We start from the raw sequence: 23124 nt of genomic DNA on the forward strand, positions 1-23124 counted from the left end.
AGGGGTGGGGATCTCAACCATTTACAAGATACTAGAACATTGGGGGTGGGGAGGAACCCCATGGGACTGACCCTATACGTCATTCAAATGTTAATTACATGACGAACAGGAAGATATAAGGTTTAGGGGTGGGGATCTCAACCATTTACAAGATATTAGAACATTGGGGGTGGGGGAACCCCTGGGGACTGACCGTATACGTCATTCAAGTGTTCGAGACATGACAAATAGGAATATATATGGTTTAGGGTTGGGGATCTCAACCATTTACAAGATATTAGAACTTTCTTAAATGGCAGGGGGTGGGGGTGACCCCTGGGGACTAACCCTGTATTTCATTTGATGTGCTTTATCATGACAAACCAGAATATATATGGTTTAGGGTGGGGATCTCGACCATTTACAAGATATCAGAACTTTCTCAAATGGCAGGGGGTCGGGATGACCCCTGGGGACTAACCCTGTATAACATTCAAACCATCTTAGCATGACAAACCAGAATATATATGGTTTAGGGGTGGGGATCTTGACCACTTACAAGATATTAGAACTTTCTTAAATGGCAGGGGGTGGGGGTGACCCCTGGGGACTAACCCTATTATTCATTTGATGTGCTTTATCATGACAAACCAGAATATATATGGTTTAGGGGTGGGGATCTCGACCATTTACAAGATATTAGAACTTTCTCAAATGGCAGGGGGTCGGGATGACCCCTGGGGACTAACCCTATATATCATTCAAACCATCTTAGCATGACAAACCAGAATATTTATGGTTTAGGGGTGGGGATCTTGACCACTTAGAAGATATTAGAACTTTCTTAAATGGCAGGGGTGGGGGTGACCCCTGGGGACTAACCCTGTATTTCATTTGATGTGCTTTATCATGACAAACCAGAATATATATGGTTTAGGGGTGGGGATCTCGACCATTTACAAGATATTAGAACTTTCTCAAATGGCAGGGGGTCGGGATGACCCCTGGGGACTAACCATGTATATCATTCAAACCATCTTAGCATAACAAACCAAAATATATATGGTTTAGGGGTGGGGATCTTGACCACTTACAAGGTATTAGAACTTTCTTAAATGGCAGGGGTGGGGTGGACCCTGGGGACTAACCCTGTATTTCATTTAATGGGCTTTATCATTTAGAACATTTTCAATTAAAAAGATTGTGTCTATCACAAACGGTTTTCAATTTATAATCATTTGAAAATTTAAAAAAATAAAATCCCATAGGGTTCTATAGTAAAACCCTCTTTTCTTTATAGAACAAAGTACCCCTATATAAACCCCATTGCACAAACAAAACCCTGATTGCACCACTAGACATGTTAGTGTGAAACCCTAAGTTAATCTGACAAGCGGTTTTGGAGAACGGGTGCGGACAAGTTCAAATTTAAAAGCGGCGGAAGAAGAAGAAGAAGAAGAAGAAGAAGAAGAAGAAGAAGAAGAAGAAGAAGAACTGAGCAAAAACAATAAGTCTTCCCAAACTTCGTTTGGGAGACTTAAATATAGAAAACAACGCAGGTGAAAGGTTTTCCCCTTGCCGTACCCACATCTCACAAGGGAAGAAATCGGATTTTGGCCCTGGTGTATAATACGAGATGACAGATATTTGATATTTTTTGATAAATTCTTTCATAATCCTGTAGACTAACTTGGGGCGAAATATAGCTTGACATATTGTAAAGACAGCTGTATATTGGTGAACACAATATATTGCCTTAAAGATGTCTTTTGGTTTTTATGTCGTTGGTTATCAGTCTTATTGACGTATACCAAACATCTCATTAGATTGACATAAAGCGGATAGAAACAATGGTTTGAAAACCAAACTGTTTGACGAAAGAAGATAATATAATGACATTTGAAAACATTAAAGAAGAAATACTTTTAAGGACTGAAAGTTAACATCTAAACTACATCGTATATTATTTCATCTTTAAATATGAGAGCAAAGCAGAGACTCATTATGTCTCCCGATCACCCCCAGTTTTTAATGGTTCATTATAATCCCAAGTTTATAATGACTAATTATCATCCTTAGTTTGTTATGGCTCATTATCATCCCCAGTTTGTAATGGCTCATTATCATCCCCAGTTTGCAATGGCTCATTATCATCCCCAGTTTGTAATGGCTCATTACCATCCCCAATTTGTAATGGCTCATTATCACCCCAGTTTGTAATGGTTCATTATCGCCCCCAGTTTGTAATGGTTCATTATCGTCCCCAGTTTGTAATAGCTCATTATCACCCCCAGTTTGTAATGGTTCATTATCAACCCCAGTTCTTAATGGGGTTTTTATTGCTGAGTCCTAAGTTGTGTAATTTTTCTTCTTATTATTTTTGCCACGGGTTTGTCAGTTTTGAATGTCCCTTTGGTACCTTCCACCTTTACTTTACCTAACATAACGTTTTGTGTATTGAAGTTCTCAACATATCAGGACATAATAGAACTGTTGAAATTTAACAATGTCGAGTCGCAAGCAGACAAATCGAGATGCGGGTTCTGTCAACATGGAAGTTACAAAAGGCAAGTAAAGAGTTAAGAAAATCGAGCTGCGATTAACTGCATTGAAACCGGTTTTCGTTATGATATAGAAAAACAATATGAAGTTGATACATTTTGTGCAATTCACAACTCGCAATTTTTGCAGATATAAAAACAAAAAACTCGTTTCATCAAGATATAAGTGTTTTAATCTTACCACACACGCAAATCTTGGATTAATTCCATTGGATATGACTGAATCAAAGTTATACCATGATGTATAGTATGTAGAACCAGACTCTATATTCACAACACATCCAAAATACCTATTGCCTGTATAAGTAAAAAATATCAAGTTAACTCTTAAATAATGTGATTCTTGTGACATTTAACGTGTTTATATAATGTTATTATAACGTTATTCTAATGTCACAATGAATGTGCAAAGAGTGTGTTTTGTATGGTAAACTCTTAGTTTGCAGATATGAACATGTACCAAATGCCTTCTGTCAAAAGTATTCCTTAGAATGGAATCACTAATGAATCTATAAACATTATGTTTCCTTAACTCTGGTATACATTTGTACACTGATCAATATTTAGAATACATTTCAACGTTCTTTTGAACTGATACTGTTAATATCGATTACCTAGATTACCGAGATGAATTTCAATACTTATCGGTTCCCGTATTTTCTGCCTTGTTTGATAATGGTGGATGCTGATGATGACGACGATGATGATGGTGATGACGACGATGATGATGAAACTTATTGGTGTTTAGTATCCAGTAGCAATTATTTCCATGCATGTGTTAGATGGTAGAACACTCTGGCTCGCGGAAAACACATTCAAGACGGCTTTGTTTTAGAATGACACGCTGAGCCATTTGTTTTGGCGCTAGTTTATAAGTGCCCTCAGAACGACATGCCACCCTACATTGACACATTATTCACACTCAGAGTCGCTCCCTTAGCGGAGACGCAGTCGATACCACTTTTCGAATCTTTGGTTTTACCTGCTCAGGGATCGATACCATACCCCATCGAGGCAAACACCCTACAACAAGACCACCAAGACGTTCTGCCTTGTATGTGTCTAAACTTGACTTGAAATCATAATAATTGTATGTAGCCACGACTAAGACAACAAATACAAATAAGATTGTTTTGTTGCAAACATTTATAAAAGCAGAATATGGAAATAATATTTCGCATATAACAGCCAGTTTGGTTCAATTTTGTTAATCATGTTAATACAGGCTCAAAAACCTTGTTGGAGTATAATAATTTGATTGCATGTAAATAATTTCAACCTCATTTGAATCCGTATTCATGCGACCTTTGATATACCCTTTGTTGGAGATGGGTTTCGCATGTGTCGCATGTACAATGATTGAAACCGAAATCAAACTAAGAAGGGCAGCAAAGGAAGACCGATATCTCTGATTGATTCGGCCCGAAAAAAAATCAGTCTTAAACAAGTTATGAGTTAATAATTTATATTTAATTTGTATGTTTGTATGTACATTGTATGAAATGAGATCAAACTAAGAAAGTCTACCTTATACGGTTGCACGTGCTTACCTGTCTATTTGTAATTTATGTTTACCTGTCTGTAAATATTTATATTTATAACGGGGTCACATACCAATCGACAGTTTTCGTGGGTCATGTCAATAGTTAATTAGATGGCGTCCAGTCAGGAACATACACCAAATGTTGATACTTTATAATGCTTCCAAACATTGTGTATTCATGATTGATCGATTTCTATGGAACTTTCATCGATAGTAGTAGTCAATATTAAATCCAGTTTGTGAGTTTGAATAAATTCAGTGGGCCAGCAAGTACCCCTTTAGTTATAAAATAGTGTCAATTTATTTTCGAAATCCCTCATGTACCTCGTTTTACATATTTATAACATTTAGAGACAAAGGGTTCGATTTAAAATTAAAAACAATTATAGCTTAATATTTAAACGATTTCGAATGTTGATACTTACCAGAAAAGGCTACTTTAAGTTCGTTGGAAGATCCTGTTACATATGTTACATTGGCTGATTTAAGAGTATCACACGCAGTTATGTTGCCTGTACTTTCTTGGCTTATCGTATCTTGAAAAGTGAACTTGAAATTACCAAGGAAGGGAGTAGCACACTGTTGCAATGCACTACTTGCATAACCTGAATAAAGATGACGATTTATATATATATATATGAAATAGCATATTCAAAATCAATTTACTAAGGCCATGGATTATTTTTACATTGTGCAACTATAAATGCCTCGGTTTAGAAAAAAAAATGATAACAAAATACGAATTTCTCGCAAGATTTATTCATTCTGTACATCGTTTATTTTTGTAATCAGTATAGTATTACCTTATTCTTTATACTTTTCCACCCCGATACTCCCCAATCTTTATGTTTTTTTGTCCATATTTATGTGTTCGTTATATGCTCTATCTGTAAAACCCATCCAGACTCTTTTAGATCTTTTTTTGTGCAAAGCATAAATTCCGCCCAAAAAAAAAAATCCATTGAAAAACTGATGTTTGTAAAGGCTAAGCATTAAATTGCCGTGTTTGAGTTGACTGTTTTGTCTTGAAAACGTACAAAGCAAAACTATTTGATACATCATCTCGCTTCAGAATCCATTATTTTTATATGTTTAGGCTACATGTTGATATAATAACAATAGAAATCCACATTACCAAGAAATGAAGTATACGGGTCAAGTAAAAATACCTGTCTAATGAGTCATAAAAACAGATTTGATGTGCTTCAATAACAAAAAAAAAAAGCTTCGTGCTACTACAAATGTTAAAATTTGAGATGTATTTCTAACTTGTGTTTTATTTTATTTTCATTCACTCATTTTTCAATTTAAATTTAGGCATACATATTATTTTATTTATGAAATGCACTAAACAAAAGAAAAGTCGGACACACCGTTCACTTACGTCCCTTTTAAGTTATACTGAAAGCCACATCGCTTGTGGATTTTTTTGGGCATAATATCATGTGTTACCTACATTAATTTGTCATAAACCTCTATTTTTTTAGTCAGCCCTTCCACGAAATATTAATTAGGTTTTTTTTAGTATTTTTTTTTAACTTTCGAAAATTCCCACTGACAACCGATCAGACAATAGTTTTTAAGTTGACAAAAGGCCTTGAGGTACATTAAAAAACGCTCAATAGATAGTAGATACTCTAGCTTGTCTTTTTGACAGTCTAAATTGACAGCGTGTCATCCCTACACTGACTTCCATTTTCACGATTGAAAAAAAAAAATGGCTTAATGGGGAGACAATATGGACGAAGTAGAATTCTGACCCAGGTAAAAGTCACAAATCAGATTAAACTTATTTGCGAATCGAAACTGTTAGACCATCGACGAGCAACGGTTTTTAATCTTGATCTTACAATTCCGATAACTCAGACAGTCTTAATTTGGCGGTAAGATATCTGAACATTTATTTAAATTGCAAAACTTATTACTTTACCTTGACGAACCATAACTTGAAAAAGTTCTGTTGCTATAGTTGTCGTACAAATGTCGTTTACACTTGGTGCATCTGAATTAATAACTGCTACCGTCCTTTCTCCATTGGTATCACTAACTGTATAAAGAAACATGCATTATGTCTAAAAAAGTGTATGATATTACCAAAATAAAAATAATTGTATATGATTCCTTGAATTAATTTTATACCTATAAATACTTTAAAATTATAGCCTTTGTATGAGGTCGATCTGAGGATATACCGACCAGGAAGAAGTATATCGACTGAAGACAAAGGCTATAATTGCTATATTATTATTGTTAGTACGACTGAAATAGAGAAGAACTCCATTTGATTAATTGGTTGTTATGATTGTGTCACTAAGTATTGATGTTTTTATATTTCTATTTTAGATATTTTAAAAATAACTATGCAAAACCACTTTTTTAACTGCCGTTTTCAGTCTACCTTTGAAAATACAGTCTGGCTTGTCAGTCATAGTCATTTCGAAGACCAATTGTACGTATTTAAAATTGACTCACCCACATTATAAATTCCTCGTAGATAGTTTAGCAAATACACAGAATGTGTTGTGTAGAAAGTAACAATGCAAAATATGGGTTAAGTGATCTCAGTGGAATAAATTGTAAAAGTGTGTATACAGTATTTATTTGTTTTACGTTGTATGTTTCCGGAACCCTATAGGACCAAGATGGTGATAAGTCTGGTTTACAAGCGAATCAACCATACCTAACTTTCGGTCCGACAGTGAAACCCGTTATGAAGAGTGTTCGTTTGGTTTCGCGAGATGTATAAATTCGCAGTCATGTCCGGTCATAATGGGGGAGTTAAATGCAGAAACCCGTGTTGGAGAAAGGGTCTTAGCTGACCTATTGCGAGGCAAAAGTTCCGCTCAACCAAAAAACCTGTTTTTCCAGTTGGTTTCAAAATTTCCTACTCGTCATCACGATAAAAAAATTGTAAAGATCCTACAATATTGATTTGTTGTTTATTTTGTGCTTGGTATGAATTAAATGTCAACATTTGAACAGCGCAATATCCGTGTTCTTCGACAGTACAGGATCAAATCAGAGCTTTATGATAATACATAAGTGTTCATACCTTATTAAAATAGTTTGTTGTATACCTGCCTTATATGCTACTAGGAAGTTTATTTCAGTTTTTATTAGAGTCATTCGACTGCACTACTTATTGTTTACATCATTTGGAGTATGGTGGATAGTTGTCTCATTTTCAGTCATACTACATCTCTGTATTTTATACAGATATATATTGTAAATTGATCAAATATATAGCAGACGTCATTTAAGCTACGAGTGGAAGAACTTATAGAGCGGATTGTTTAGAAGGGTGTAGGTTTTTAAACTCGATTTCTTCTCCGCGGTTATAAAGCTCGTAGTCGAAATCAACATCTATTTTGTTTGAATAAGTAATACAAAGCTTAAACAAAAATGCTAACTTGATCTATAACTTGTCATGGTATAAACTATATAACATATATCAAGTTAATATCTTCAAGCATGACGAAAAAAGAAAATGTTGAAAATTGATTATTTAAGTGAATTTTCTAAGTCCAAGGACCATAACTCTGCACAAAATCATCAGACCGGAACAAAATTCGAACTTGATCTGTAACTTGTCACGATAAAACTATATACCAATTATCAAATCAAGATCCTCAAGCATGACGAAAAAAGGTGAGGAAAACTGATTATTTGAGTGAATTTTTTAAGTCCAAGGCCCATAACTCTGCACAAAATCATTAGACCGGACCGAAATTCGAACTTGATCTGTAACTTGTCATGATAAAACTATATACCAATCATCAAATCAATATCTTCAAGCATGACAAAAAAAAGTGCGGAAAACTGATTATTTGAGTGAATTTTCTTAGTTCAAGGACCATAACTCTATACAAAATCGTCAGACCGGAACAAAATTCGAACTTGATCTGTAATTTGTCATGATAAAACAATACACCAAATATCAAATCAATATCTTCAAGCACGAAGAAAAAAAAGGGTGGAAAACTGATTTGCCGGACTGACGGATGGACAGACAGACCGGCAGACAGACGGACGGAGTGCAAACGTTAAGTCCCCTTCGACTTCGTCGGTAGGGGACTAATAAAATACAGTACCCTTTGATATAACATTGTCCAAAAACAAAGACAACGTCATTTTATAAATAATATTGTTTCAAGCATCACCACACTAAAATCTTTGTCCGATGGGACAGTGGACTGGTACAAGTGACAGTTTGTCTCACCTTCTTAAACATTATATATCGACACGGCCTAACCATTTTCTCACCTGAAATACTAGAAAAGCCATCAAAGTTACTAGGCTTATAATTCAGAACGTCGAACACGCGTTTTATAAGTGAGTATGAGGAACAGGATCTGCTTACCCTTCCGGAGAACCTGATATCACCCTTGTTTTTGATGGGGTACCTGTAGCTCAGTCTTTAATATAAGCTAAGGAGCTGTGGTATGATTGCCAATGAAACAACTATCCAACAGAGTCCAAAAGACGTTGATTTAAATGTCATCGTACGGCCTTTAAATAGATATCCATACCAATATTATATGTATAATATTTACCGTATAGTCAGCTTTTAAAGGCCCCAACATGACAAAGTGTGAAACAATTCAAACGAAAAAACTAATGCACGATTTTTGACAAAATATTAAAAGAAAAACAAATATGATAGACAGCAACCAACAATAACCACTGAATTACAAGCTCCTGGTTTGGGACGGGTCCATAAAGAATGCTGGTGTAAAACAAGTTTGTGGGTGCTCAATCCTCCCTTAACCTGGGACTGTGGTGTAATAGCTCAACATAAGAACAAACTGTAAAAATCAGTTTGACATGACTAGACTCATCAGATGGGCACGAAGATTACTCGCAGTTACTGGAAGGTAGTTCAAAGCCAATTTCAACTAATAAATAATCATGTTCTCCCAGACTAAAGTACCAATGAGTACTCTTCCACATGCAGTTTTCTATGAAGTGTTTTTTTCTAGATTTTTTATCATGGTTTTGTCGATCTTCCTTTAACAAATCTTTTTTTTTTATAAATATATTGAATATTTTTTTATTTCAAGAACTGGTACTTTTGATTTTTAGAAAATGATCGCATCAATGCTATTCCATATCAGCACAGGAGTGTCGTAAATTTTGTCATTGATCCCATATCACCATTCATTTGTCTAGCATGCGTTATTACCTTTTTACCATGTTTTTTGTCTAATCACCTTGGATTTATATTTATCAACGAATATGGTGACCATACCAACAGTCTTTGTTACCAAGTTTATGTTAATTCGATCCGACAACTTTCACTTATTTACTTAATGACTTTCAATTTTTCATTGTTTTAATGGGCCCTTATTTTTTTTATTTTTGGGGCCCTTTATAGCTTGCTGTTCGGTGTGAGCCAAGGCTCCGGGTTGAAGACCGTACTTTGACCTATAATGGTTTACTTTTATAAATTTTGATTTAAATGGAGAGTTGTCTCATTGGCACTCATACCACATCTTCTTATATCTATTTAATGAGTTTTCATATATAACAAATCTATTGCAATATTACAAAAAAAAGCTATGTTTAATTAAATGATGGTCATACATGTACATACATACCTGATTGCATGTAATGGTAAAATGAATATTCTGTTATCTGGGTGACCTCCATACATAAATAATAGTTGTAGTCACCAGGGACTCCTGATACAGTGGCTGCTACTGTTTCGGTTGTTCTGCGGAATAAGCAAGTACGAATGAACATATCGAAAATATAATTGAACACGGTTTCCCCTTTAGAATATGTTCACACGTAACCTGTTATATGTTAATTCAAAGAAAAATGACTGTATTTTAAATAAAAAAATATGTTTGAACTTTTTTCTTGTTAACTTACTTTGACACCGTGTTTCCCGCCACACTTTTTTTTTTATTTGGGATACATATGATCAGCCTGAAATTTATATGTAAAATCAATGCCTATAATAAGTTATAAAAGATAACGAAATGATAAATTCCGATTTATAAATAAACAATAAACGGAAACATGATGTGATAGACAGAAACCAACGAAAAAACTAAATACTCCTGAAATGGGACAGACACATACAGAATATGGCGGGGTTAAACATGTTAGCGAGCGCACAACCCTCCGCTTACATTAGACAGCCATATATATATATGTATGACAAATATAAATAATGACAACTTTCCTTATCTTTGAAAAGGCATATTAGAATTCGATTGACTACAGTAGGTTTTTATGGTACACAAACTTCCATTTTTTTCCGAACAAGTGGAATAGCAAACGGTTCAGAAAAGAACACACATTTAAATCAATACAAGGGTTGATATCAGTATTACAAACGACAAACAAGTTATAAATATAAATAAAACAAATCAACAAAACAGCCACAACAGCACTACATAATACCGTATCAATAAATGCCAAATTTCATAATTGCTACTGAACACGTACATAATCTATTTAAAACTAGATTTAAGCAAAAAAGCTGAAATCAACTTCATATTTTTCAATGTTTCTGCGAGATAAAAAAAAAAGTCATTCGGGTAGACCGTATCTCTTAAAAATATATGATATTGCTCTGAATGCTGTGTTTTGTCTTATTTTTTTCGAATGAAAGAACTTTATAATAAAGACCACAAATTTCGCCGCCGCTAAAATTTACCTCCTTATGCTGCTACTAAAAATGAAAATAATCCTTTTGAATTCACAATTACATCGATAGTACAATACTTCCTTACTTAAGTATATATTTGTCCCCACTATTCATATAGCACGTGAGATTGGTTGTTGATCCTGATCGAGTAATGGAATACTGGCTCAGATACATTACAGAAGAACTGGGAAATTCCACTTGTATAAACTTGTTGTCATACCAAGTTCCTGTCATATAAGATGGCAATGTACAGTCTGCATCTACAAATATGAATACATAATTCCAATGTTATAAGTCAAGTCTTATTATATTGTTAATCGTCATCACAAACCAAAAATTTTATAGATGTATAACCCCGTTTCGTGACGTCATGAGTATGAATTCCTAAACAGACGAAATATTTCTGTATTAAAGTGTTGATGAAAATGTTTGATCTGTTAAGGATGTTCGCTACTCAGTTTCAAAATAACAAGCTTTTCATAACACTTGTAAATATTGATAAGGGATAAATAAGGAACTAAAAGAGCGAAAAAAAATTATAGGTCCGTATGCTTGTTTTTGAGATATAAGCTATTGAAAATTTTGCGGGAAAAATGTCTCTCTTGATTTTTCATAGCTTTATCATTGACAAGTTTTATTTGGCAAACACTATTAAAAATAACAAGGACTTTATAAGATTTTTACAAATGGCTTCTTATCCTGCATGTAAAAGATTTATGAAAAGAAAAATGAGTGTAAGTGGCAAAAATATTTTATGGTATCCAAATTGATAAAACTAGAGGAATCCAAAAATCTGACAAAAATTCAAAAACATGACTAGCGAACATCCTTAATACTTTAAGTGCATTTAATTGGAATTATAAGTAGAATTAATGTTGTTTTAACTGAGTTTATTTAAAAATTAAATGATTCTTTTTATAATATTATAGGTGTGTAAAAGCGTTGACCGAAGAACATTTTTTATGAAGCACGGAAGCGCTTCGTTTTAAAAACGGAGTGTCTATTGTTTCGGCTAGCCGGAAGAATATTTAAAAATCTCTATTTTTCCGCCCATCCGTTTGCGTATGCGCAAATTTTCAATATCAACATCAGTGTCATGTGGCGTGGAAAATGTCATGGATGAGGTGTCGAATTGCAAACTTGCGTATGCAATGGACGTTTTGAGAATTGGGAGATCGTGATTTATATTTAAAGATTTCCTAAAGAAAATTAGAGAGAATGTAATGGCTTTAAAACAAATTTCTATAGGACAGACTCCAGAAAAATAGCGTGTGCACGTACACTGAGAGGAGTAAAGCGTGAAATCAAATTGAAATTGCTGATTTTCCCCTTTTACGTTACCTGTATCAAAGGAAGCAAAACCCATAAAAACAATTCACAGGAAAACTACATAATGAAATCGATACTTAGATGCATTATTTCTAAGTTCTACTACAACGGAGATCTATGAACATGTACTGATATACCTGGACTGGGAAGAGTCATGATACCAGGGTTAGGGTGTACTGAACCCCCTTTTATTTTATTCTGTTTTATTTATTTTCTCAATAAAAAAAATATTATGATTTTGCTATCATAAACACATTCTTACTTTGGGGACAGTTTACAAGTGCATAACCTTTTCTTTTATTTTCTATGTGTTAAAAATTACCGAACATTTTAAATAAAAAATCGTGCAATATTATTTGAAGACAAGGAAATGATAAATTCAGGATCATCTTTAGGAATCATAGATTTTCATTGAAGTCATAAATCAGTGGGCAGACTCCTAACCTTGCAGGAAATTCATAGGTAGAACATAAAAAGGGGATAGGCATGTTTGCCCCCCCCCTCACCCCGTTCCCTTAGAATAAAAAAAAATCTGAATGATGTACCGTATAATATTAAGTAAATTTATTTGCATTTTGATTTGTTTTAGTAAATGGAAAATTTTTTACACAATTTTTTGCCAAGTGACTTTACTTCAAAAGTGTATATGCTGCATATCAATCGATGTTGATATTCTTCCTTTGATCTCATTTGAAAAGTTGTTTTTATTTACGAGGAATCGGCGTGTTCCATAGAAAAGCCAGTAGAAAAATAAATCAAAGTTGGTACCTGAGGAGCTTAATCCCATAATAATTCTGTTTTTTTTTCTTTCATTATTACTATTTACCAGAACGTTTTATCTTGAGTTTATAATCAGTAACGTGCGCGGAGAATGTTCAAAAATGAATGGTTCCAATTACCAGTGTTTGCATGGGAGGAAATTTTTTACGAGTACATTCTCCATTGGATGCTACAATAACCACTTAACCAAAAGCATATTCATTATTCATTGTTATGAATGGTCGGAATAGCATAATAGGAGAGAAAGGCTATTCTTCCGGATGGCCATAAGAATAGACATTTTGTGCTATTTTTCCGGCTAGCCGGAAGAGTAGCCACTGCCTTTTAAAAACGTGCACACGATCACTGCTTTTACATTCCTATAAAATTATAAAAAGAACCATTCAGTTCTTATAATTACATTCCGATGCTACAACTATATTAAATTAAGAGTTATATCAAGCCTTTCGTTTGTTTTTAAATGCACTATTTAACATTGTCACGGATAGCAGGTGCAGTCATAGCTGTTGTAATTTATGAATTACTAGTATATCCATCTTTTCGTTTGTTTCTCTATGGATTGTTTTAACATTTTCACGGATAGCACGTGCAGTCATAACTGTTGTAAATTATACGGAAATAAAACTTGATATTGGAGTGCCTAGTGATTGTTGTCAGCCAATCAAAATTACGGATTTCAATGAAACATACACGTAGTGTAATTATGTAAATTTAATGAGAAAAGATTTATGATTTGACTAACTTGAAAAATTCTTATTGGCAAATTGCATTCCTGCATTCAAATTTGTTGACTTGATTAAAAATATAGACCTTTCATGTTCTGCTATCTGACATTTCAAGATGGAGTATTTAAAGACTACAATACCACCTTAAGCCAAACAAAAAGAATGAATAGAGTTTATTCAATAATTTACTTAATCTAATAGAAAAATTACATAGAGCTCATTTTGAATAAAAAAGCATATTCACCGGAGAAAAAGTATATTCAGCGCGGGAAATTGTGTAAGCGGTTTATTTTTAGATTTCGGGAAATTCCCTATTTATATTATCCAATGAAAATTAATCTGCCATTTCTCACGAGACATTGTCGTCTGTTTACATCAACAACAAAAATGGCAGTTGTTGACACCGGCTCGTCTCAAAATGTACAGAAACAACGCTTTGCAAGTGTTAACGACGAAAAATGTCAACAAATTATAAGGGATAAAGACTCGATGAACACTCAAAAGGCAACTAAAAGATCAGTAAAGCTATTTACAAATTATCTCGAGGAGAAAGACATGCCTACTGACATAGAAAACTATCCTGTCAAAGAACTTGACAGTGTCCTATCAAAATTTTATGCAGAAGCAAGGAATAAAAATGGGGAGCTGTATAAAACGACAACATTAAAAAAACACTAGATACGGGATTAATAGATATTTAACTGAAAAAAGAGATATTGACATTCTCAAAGACCCGGACTTTATGAAATCAAATAAAATGTTCAAGGCGATGTCGGTTCAGCTAAAACGTGATGGCTTAGGAGGGATTGAACATTATCCACCAATTGATGAGGATCATATTAAGACAATATATAGTTCTCTAACACAAATGGATCTAGTGTCTCTTCAACACAAGGTTTTTGTTGATTTAATGTTGTACTTTGGTCGACGAGGACGGGAAAATCTCAGAGATTTAAAAGTAAAGGACTTTGAATTTTCCAAACAAGGTGGTGGTGACAAAGAACATAGATATATAAGAATACAACGGGATGAACTAACAAAAAATCACAAGGAAGATACAAATACTGCAGTTGGGAAAATGTATGAGGTGAAAGGTAGGTACTTCACTTAAATAATCACTGTATAAATACTAAGAAAGTTACAAAAAAATACACCCAGGGATGACGATTGAATAAAACATTATGACCTAAGGAATAAAAGGAAGTACAGCAGTCCATAAAACAAAACAAAAATAAAAATTAATCAATTTGAACTCAGGTGCTCCAATTTATGGTGATACATATGTCCTTCATTCTATAAACAAATACAAATTCAATATGTTAGTAATGAAAACACATTCAAAATAACATTAATTACGTCAAAACATGATCTAAGATGTCTGTTATCTTATAAAATGTAGATTTTATTTTATTTCATTGCAGTTTGTAGGTACACACTACACAGAGTAATATTTTAGCATTGAACTGTAATTTTGATTCCTTATTGACCAGTTTATTGTAATTTTTCAGATGATGTTAAGTGTCCAGTTAGGAGCTTCATAAAGTATACAACCAAACTTAACAAAAACTGTGAATATTTCTTTCAAAGGCCAAAAACCACCATAAACGATGACTTTGTGTGGTACGATGCGTCGCCATTAGGACATAACACCCTGGGTGGTATGATGCCAGTGATATGTGAAAAAGCAGGTCTTGTGAAAAGATACACTTACCATTCACTTCGCGCAACAACTGTTCATGTTTTGGATGAGGCTGATTTTGCCGGAAGGCATATTATGTCAGTAACAGGTCACAAAAGTGAAAGTTCTTTAAAAACATACACACGGTTTACATCAGATCGTGCACTGCATAACATGTCAAATGTTATTAGTGAAAGTCTTCGGACAGATGCTACATCTACAACTTCTTGTGAAAAACCTACTGTAGTTCCTGATCGTAATGAAGAAGAAATGGTCCAAATTGAAAATGACACTGACATTATTGACTTTATGCTTTTATCTGATTCACAAATGGATAATTTATGCCAAGATATTACTAGTCCTAACTCTTCACATAGACCGGTGGCTACTTGTGAACAGCAACAACATGTAAATGTTAATAAAACAGCAACATATTCAAGCTACCCATGTATTAACAATTTTGGTAATGGATATCCAAATTATCCCGTCATTACAAACAATTATGGGAATATCAATATCAACTACAATATTATTCCAAAGTAAACTGTTTAATAGACATTTTATGTTTAAACAGTGTGTCAAAGAAACTGTGATTATTGCAAATAACATCTAAATATCTGTTTTCAAGTCTGTTCTCTAATTTTTGCAAAATTAAATTTGTGTTGGTATTAAAAGATTACTTTTGATTATTATTCTTACATAAAAACAAACAAGGTATATTTCAGAGAGATAACTTAACTATTAGCAAATCACAAAAATACCCAATAAATTGTCAAAAAAACAATTAAACATACATGCACATATATATATGGGGTAAATATCAAGGACAACACACTCTTTATTATATTCTGTATTATTGAATAAAACAATCATTGTCTTTTGTTTCGGTAAATATGTGGTTGGCCTCAGTGAATATCAGTTTTTTCAAAAGTCAATAAAACCACATATTTTCCTCACCAAAAGACAATAATTGTATAATATTGATATTTTTAAATGCGTTATAACATATCAGTCATCTGCACTTATTAAAGAGGAACTCAATTATTTTGTCTGCGATGACGTTTCAATAGGACCATATCAATTAGTAATTTATAAATTGAAATTTTAGAACCTTCTATTGTCTGAAATTTTGATTTCCTCATTTCATTCATGCTTTATCTAATCAATTACTACTGATTATTAAATGTTTCATATGTTATCTCGTATGGTCTGTAGTTTATTAATAAGATCAACAAAGAAAAAGTTAGGAAATCTATTTATTATGCCTTTTGTTCGCTACTGTAAAGGGACATTAGCTGCCAAATTTTTGCCAACCGAATTTATGCAAAATCTTAAATGTGATTTAATATATACTGAAACGTAATTCAGAACTACATAAATTCCATTGGAAACAATACACGATGTTATAAAGTATCATCATTTCATTTGTATTCCTTACTGGACGCTATTGAATTACCACGAAAACTACTTTTTCAGCTGACGTTCGTTTCAATCACTTGTCTTGTGAGCACAAGAGCAACCCATAGTCGACAAAGGTTAAATCAAAGGTCGCATGAATACGGATTCAAACGAAGTTGAATAATTGATTTGCAATCCAATAATACATCATCGGTGTTTTGAGCTTATTTTAACAAAACTTACTGCTAATAGGGAAACATTATTTAAAAATTCCGCTTTTATAAATGTTCGAAAGAAGTTATATTTTATTTTTTTGTGTAAATTGTAGCTTATGTTCCTTTAAGGGACGATTTTTTAAATAAATATTCATCCATATAAATAAAAAGAGATGTGAACAGATAAACATCTAGGTGTCAACATACAGTCTTCAGCGACTATATTTGTCAGTCCCTCCTTTAAACAGACACACAAATCCCAAAATAAAAAAGTATCTCCATTCCTCTTTTTTATCGCTATCTTTTATTCCCCCCTTTTTGCTCGTTTTAAGCGTTCTGATAGACCCACACCCAAACGAAAAATCCGATATTTCACAACCCCGATATTTGAGGTTTAAGGAAATATAAATGTACTAGTAATCCTTGTTCTAAGCAACAAAGAACGATTTATACAATGAAATAATATTATAAATCTTGCGTTCCATTCGTTGTTTATAACATATTTGTAATTGGGAGTAAGGACTTTGCAAACGAAAGATATTCTTACATCTAAATCGATGGTAAATCCAATTCATACGCATAAATATATGAGACTCGTTCTAGGTGCTCATCAGTTCTTATTATTAAGTTATTTCAGTTTCAAAGAGAATTTTCAGACTTATCCACTGGCGTAAATATCTCTACTGTTCAGACCACTCGCTTTCCGTCAATTAAGATCTCTTTAGTCTATGTTCAGACTGTTCAATAGTTATAATTTACCTGTAGGGAAAACGGTAGTATTTATTCTTCCATAGGCGACAATACTAACATTTTCTAAATTTACCACTTTTTTACTGGACATAATAGTTATGTGTGGTATTAGTACTTTATTATTCTGTTTTAAAAATTGACGTCAAATAGTATTATGACCATCTTCGAACGGAGCTTGTTTATGGTATCCATGCCCACCGTCACTTTACATCAAATTTATGAAAATTTGGAAGCCTTTTCGAATAATTTTCAGGAAAATATTTCAATGGGTTTCAAAATTTATATTGTAAATATACACACTGCACATTTTTAATTAATAAATAAAAAAAATATATTGTGCCCTTACATCCAATCACAGCGCTCCTAAGTTGACTTCCTTCACCTGCCTTGGGTACACGAAAGGCCAACATAAAGCCGGGAAAATGTAATACTACTTTTTCCCCTGTACAGATCAACTACATACTGAAATGTCTGAGAAGCTTCTGAACAGTACTGAATTGACTGCAAGCGAATTGTCTGAACAGTACTGAATTGACTGCAAGCGAATTGTCCGAACAGTAATAAATTTATCGCAGTCAATAAATCTGAAAATTGACTGAAAGACTGAACATGCATGAAATAATAATTTATTTTTCAGACTTTTCTGATGATGCTAAAATCAAAATGACTGTGTCAGACTAAAATTCATTTTACTAGTGTTATACTTCTTAATTATTTTTAGGAGTTTTCTCCATAGTCTTGAGACATTTTGTGTCTGTATTTATTTTATCGACATCGTTGCGGATAAGCACATACTTTTAGTTTTTATTGAAAAAATCATGTTAAGATTTCTATGTTTATGTATCGATTATGGATGTCAACTCGGTGAACAATAATTATTACTAATCTTGTTGAAAGTATTCGTTGGTTTTATCGAGCGATAATCGAGTACTCGCTCGGGAATATATCTACAACACGGAAACACAAAAAAAAAAACGTACTGTATATTCTATGGTAATTGAATTGTATTAAAGGTAGTACAGTTACTTATAGTTGTAGTTGTAGTTGTTCAACGGACGAAAAACCATCTACATAAGTATCTGGGACAAGGAATTACTACACACCATAATTAAGAGCTCATTACCTACAAGTACTAATTAAGTAAAAACAATAATCTAATCAACATACTTTAATACGAAAGCCTATTAGGGTCACAAAAAAAATATTTTTATCTCGTAATTACGAGAAAACTATCGCGTAATTACGAGATAAGAAGCTGTTTTATCTCGTAATTACGAGATAATTATCGCGTAATTACGAGAAAAACTATCTCGTAGTTACGAGATAAAAATTCATTTGGCCAAGTAGATTAAGAGGAGAAAGATTTTTGTAAAAGATTAAAAAAAATTACTTAATTGCAGAAATGACTTTAAAGGGCAATAACTCCTTAAGGGGTCAATTGACAATTTTGGTCATTTGACTTATTTGTAGATCTTACTTGGCTAAACATTTTTGCTCCTACAGTTTATATCTTTCTATTATAATATTCAAGATAATAACCAAAAACTGAAAAATAATCATTAAAATTACCAATTCAGGGGCAGCATCCCAACAACGGGAAGTCTGATTCGTCTGAAAATGTTTACCCTGTCATATTTGCTCTAAATGCTTTAGTTTCAGAGATATAAACCATAAACTACATTTTACCCCCCCCCCTCTCCCCATGTTCGATTTTTAGCCATGGTGGCTATCGTGGTTGGTTAACGGGGTCTTTGGATACATTTTTTAAACTAGAAACCCTAAGGATGATAAAGGCCAAGTTTGGTTCAATTTGGCCAAGTGGTTTCAGAGGAGAAGATTTTTGTTAAAGTTAACGGACGACGACGGACGACGGACGCCATATGATGGTAAAAAGATCTCTTGACCCTTTGGGTCAGTTGAGTTAATAAAAACGGACGTTTTATCAGGTGCCCCGGAAGGGTAATCATGATCTGTATATATATATATATATATATATATATATATATATATATATATATATATATATATATATGTATGTAATTTTATCTCGTAATTACGAGATAGTTTTCTCGTAATTACGAGATAATTTTCTCGTAATTATGCGATAGTTATCTCGCAATTACGCGATAATTACTTCGTAATTACGCGATAATTACCTCGTAATTACGCGATAATTACCTCGTAATTACGCGATAATTATCTCGTAATTACGAGATGAAAAATTATTATCTCGTAATTACGCGATAGTTTTCTCGTAATTACGAGATAAATATTTTTTTTTTGTGACCCTAATAGGCTTTCGTACTTTAATGAACACCTATTTAAAAATTATAACAAGGAAAACCCATATCTATTCTATTTTTTATTAACTTTGAGCCTTACGGCTCATCAGTGTATTCAAATACAGTGTATACATATGGCATATTACAAACAATATGTCTAGGTTAGTCTATGGAAAGGTATATACTATGAAATTTAGAGCGAGGGGCTTGCCCCGAGCTCTTAATTTCATAGTATATACCTTTCCATAGACTATCCAATTTAGCACATATTTACAACTCGAGTAATCTTTTAATTGGTCTATTGATAATTTATTTTGGCTGACTACTTGTATTACAGGTGTTTGTAAAACGGAGCTCATTAACGAATTTTGTAAATCTACTCACTAGTATCATTGTAAAATATGTGATTTCAAAAGGCCCTTCACTCCAGAATAAAGAGATGGTAGCTGCTGGTGTAAGTATGTATACTGATATAAAGCGGTGTTTTACTATACATGTTCTTCTTACAAGGTAAGATGACAAAATAAATTGACCAAAAGCAGGCAATAATTAAATTGCAGTGGAAGCTTTACATGTTTTGAAAACATTTTTTAATTTCACAGTAAAAGTAAAGCTATAATAAATTTGAAACATATAGATAGTTTGTCCCCAAAGATATAGTCTAGCAGATAGGCATTAAAAAGCAACTACAAATAGATCAGAGATTATAGGTTTTGTGTTTTTTTTTTATTAGTTCAAAGTAAAAACTAAAAGATTTATCAGAATATGTTTATATATATATATATATAGATGGCACATTATCTTCAGACATAATCACAGTTTTTCAATTCATGACATCGTCCTGAACATGCATGAAATATTTGCCACTGGACATTAAGCAACCAATAATCAATAAATCAATCAATTCATGACGAAATAGATCACTTTCCTTAAGAAAGTTTAAAAAATTATCACCAAGTTGCTTTAATTTTCCTTCACAAGGTTTCATAGTACACACTTTTCTGTGTACAAAGTAATTGCATGGATGATACATTATCATAATTTTAAGATATCATTGTACTCTAATCAAGGTATAAAGAACCATATGTATTACCCTTTATTTAAATGATAAAATTTGCAATTGTCAAAAACATTTTTTAGATCCAAAGATTTTAATAGCAGGATATTTAAAAATCAATGTGAAAACTAATTACAAACTATTTAATTTAATTTGGAACACAGCATTTTATTTCAAAATAGCCAGTGGCAATTTTTGTTTTAAATATCTTGATTACGATACAATGAAATCTTACCCTTGTGGTCATTCATGCGTAGTTACTTAGTACACAGGAAAAGTATGTACTATGAAAATTAGAAGGCAAATATAAGCAATTTGATTGGACGAGAAGTTGTAAGTATGTGCTAAGCATAAATAACAATAGGTTACGTGAGATTTTTCATGATTACAAAATAACTTTACAATAAACTGTTTCTTAATTTGAAAGAGAAATGTATATATATTAAACAATAGTATTTAGTAATCGTTAAGAAAACACATCTAATGTTTACAAAGGCGTAATGATTAGAAGTTTAATTATTCACTGAGGGTCATCAGAGGAAGCAACGAATTTATTTTATTTGGAAACATTTTCTTGTCAACCATTATTGGGGACAGTCGGTTTTGCAACTTTGTAAATTACAGTCTTGCAGACGAAAATATTTGCTTTGACGGTACCGATGTAACGGAATGGCTACATTGTAAGACATGTTTAGTTTAAAGTGTTAGCCTAGGTATATCCCATGTATTTTCGGAGGCATTTTAAATGACAATTTAGCACAAGCATTCGAAACAAAATGTATTTTATTTACTAGTATGATTAATCGGTGATGCCTATTTAATTTTCCGAAAAAGGATCTCAAGAAGATCAATTTTATATAAAGAAAAAACAGCAATATTTTAACAGGAAACCGATTAGTCGAGTATCGTTTTGGTATTCGATACTCGAATACTCGAGTACTCGTTGACATCCCTAGTATCGATAGATCTTGGTAACTGCCGTAATAGGTATGGGTAATAATGCTTGAATGTATCCAATTTAGGTCGATAACTAAACTGCATCACAATTTTGACTCTAGGTGTTCTGTGCAAACTTATCAAAGCAGCAAAAACAAAGTTAAAAAAATGCATCTAGCTAGAAAGATCAAAAACGAAATTAACAAAGCGTTTGAAGATGAGGAATTTGGGAAAGCGATTGATATTATGAGCATTTCATACGAGGAAGAATGGAAACTCAATGACTTTTTTCCCTTGCCTTGGAAACTTAAACGAGATTAGAGAAACAGGAGATGAAAGACAATATGCTGCGTAACTATTCACAGTGTTGCATGGAGGGTTTTTTTTAAATTGAGATTTTTCGCTGAGTTGTAGCTATGTCGTAACCCACTAAAATATTAGAGGAAGACAGCGGTAATAGTGTATTAACTACTTTAACCGACTTTAAAAAAGTATAAATACATTTTACTTATATATGCTATTTTTTTCGCCTCGGTTAAATGACATGATGACTGTTGTAACTAAAATCAAAATAACATTCAAACATGTATTTCTATTTGAAACATGATAATTTAATTGTATTAGTTATTGAAATTCTTACATGTATAGTGGTCTGTAGGTGATTTTTTTTGGTTATTATATTGTGTTGTTTGGCTGCTACAAAATGTTAAAAGCACTGTCGTGTTTTCATGGTTAACAATAATTTCTTCGGCAGTATTTAGAAAGGCTTGTAACACAGATTTTCACACATAATCATTAACAGCTCAAAATAATAAAATAGAAGTCGGTATATCATCTTCTTTGATTATTTGGCTTGGTGTTGCTATCTTAAAATTATTTGTCTAGTTCTTCATCTATACTTACCTATCCTAATAGGCAAAATGGATAAACATCCAACATAAATTAAAATGTAAAAATATATTCCCATAATTCTCTTTTCCTGCTTTATGTTTATATTGAAAACAAATCACATATTAGACGTTATTCCATAAACCAACATCTGAAATAATATTCTCGTTTTATGCTCAGGGTTAGTTATATCGCATATTATAAAAAATATAGCAAGAGCAGAATACAAAGGAAATTAGTTAGCGGAAAGAAACATTTTTTATTTATTATAGCGTTGTTAAAACAATTAAATATCTGTGTGCACTAAGACATGAAATGACTAAAATGTGATTTACTTAACACAAA

The 23124-nt window shown here is 32.8% G+C and overlaps 2 protein-coding genes across 3 annotated transcripts in view; one reads left to right on the forward strand and one right to left on the reverse strand.

The window, feature by feature from the left end:
* The window catches only part of LOC127728151 (40S ribosomal protein S18), an 821762-nt gene that overhangs the window by 224744 nt on the left and 573894 nt on the right, over positions 1–23124 (reverse strand). The window lies entirely within an intron of this gene.
* On the forward strand, positions 13859–16071 carry LOC127728112 (uncharacterized). Its single transcript, XM_052235342.1, has 2 exons — positions 13859–14669; positions 15084–16071. Exons 1-2 carry the CDS (start codon positions 14318–14320, stop codon positions 15794–15796), a joined length of 1065 nt encoding a protein of 354 aa, XP_052091302.1. The 5' UTR covers positions 13859–14317; the 3' UTR covers positions 15797–16071.

The sequence above is a fragment of the Mytilus californianus genome, unplaced genomic scaffold, assembly GCF_021869535.1.
Source record: "Mytilus californianus isolate M0D057914Y unplaced genomic scaffold, xbMytCali1.0.p SCAF_2, whole genome shotgun sequence".
Lineage (NCBI taxonomy): Eukaryota > Metazoa > Mollusca > Bivalvia > Mytilida > Mytilidae > Mytilus > Mytilus californianus.

Excerpts from the sequence above, each read along its gene's own strand:
- LOC127728112 (XM_052235342.1), top strand. The coding sequence starts at position 14,318 with ATGAAATCAAATAAAATGTTCAAGGCGATGTCGGTTCAGCTAAAACGT. Across the intron at positions 14,670-15,083 it reads GAAAATGTATGAGGTGAAAG|ATGATGTTAAGTGTCCAGTT; the intron begins GTAGGTACTTCA and ends GTAATTTTTCAG.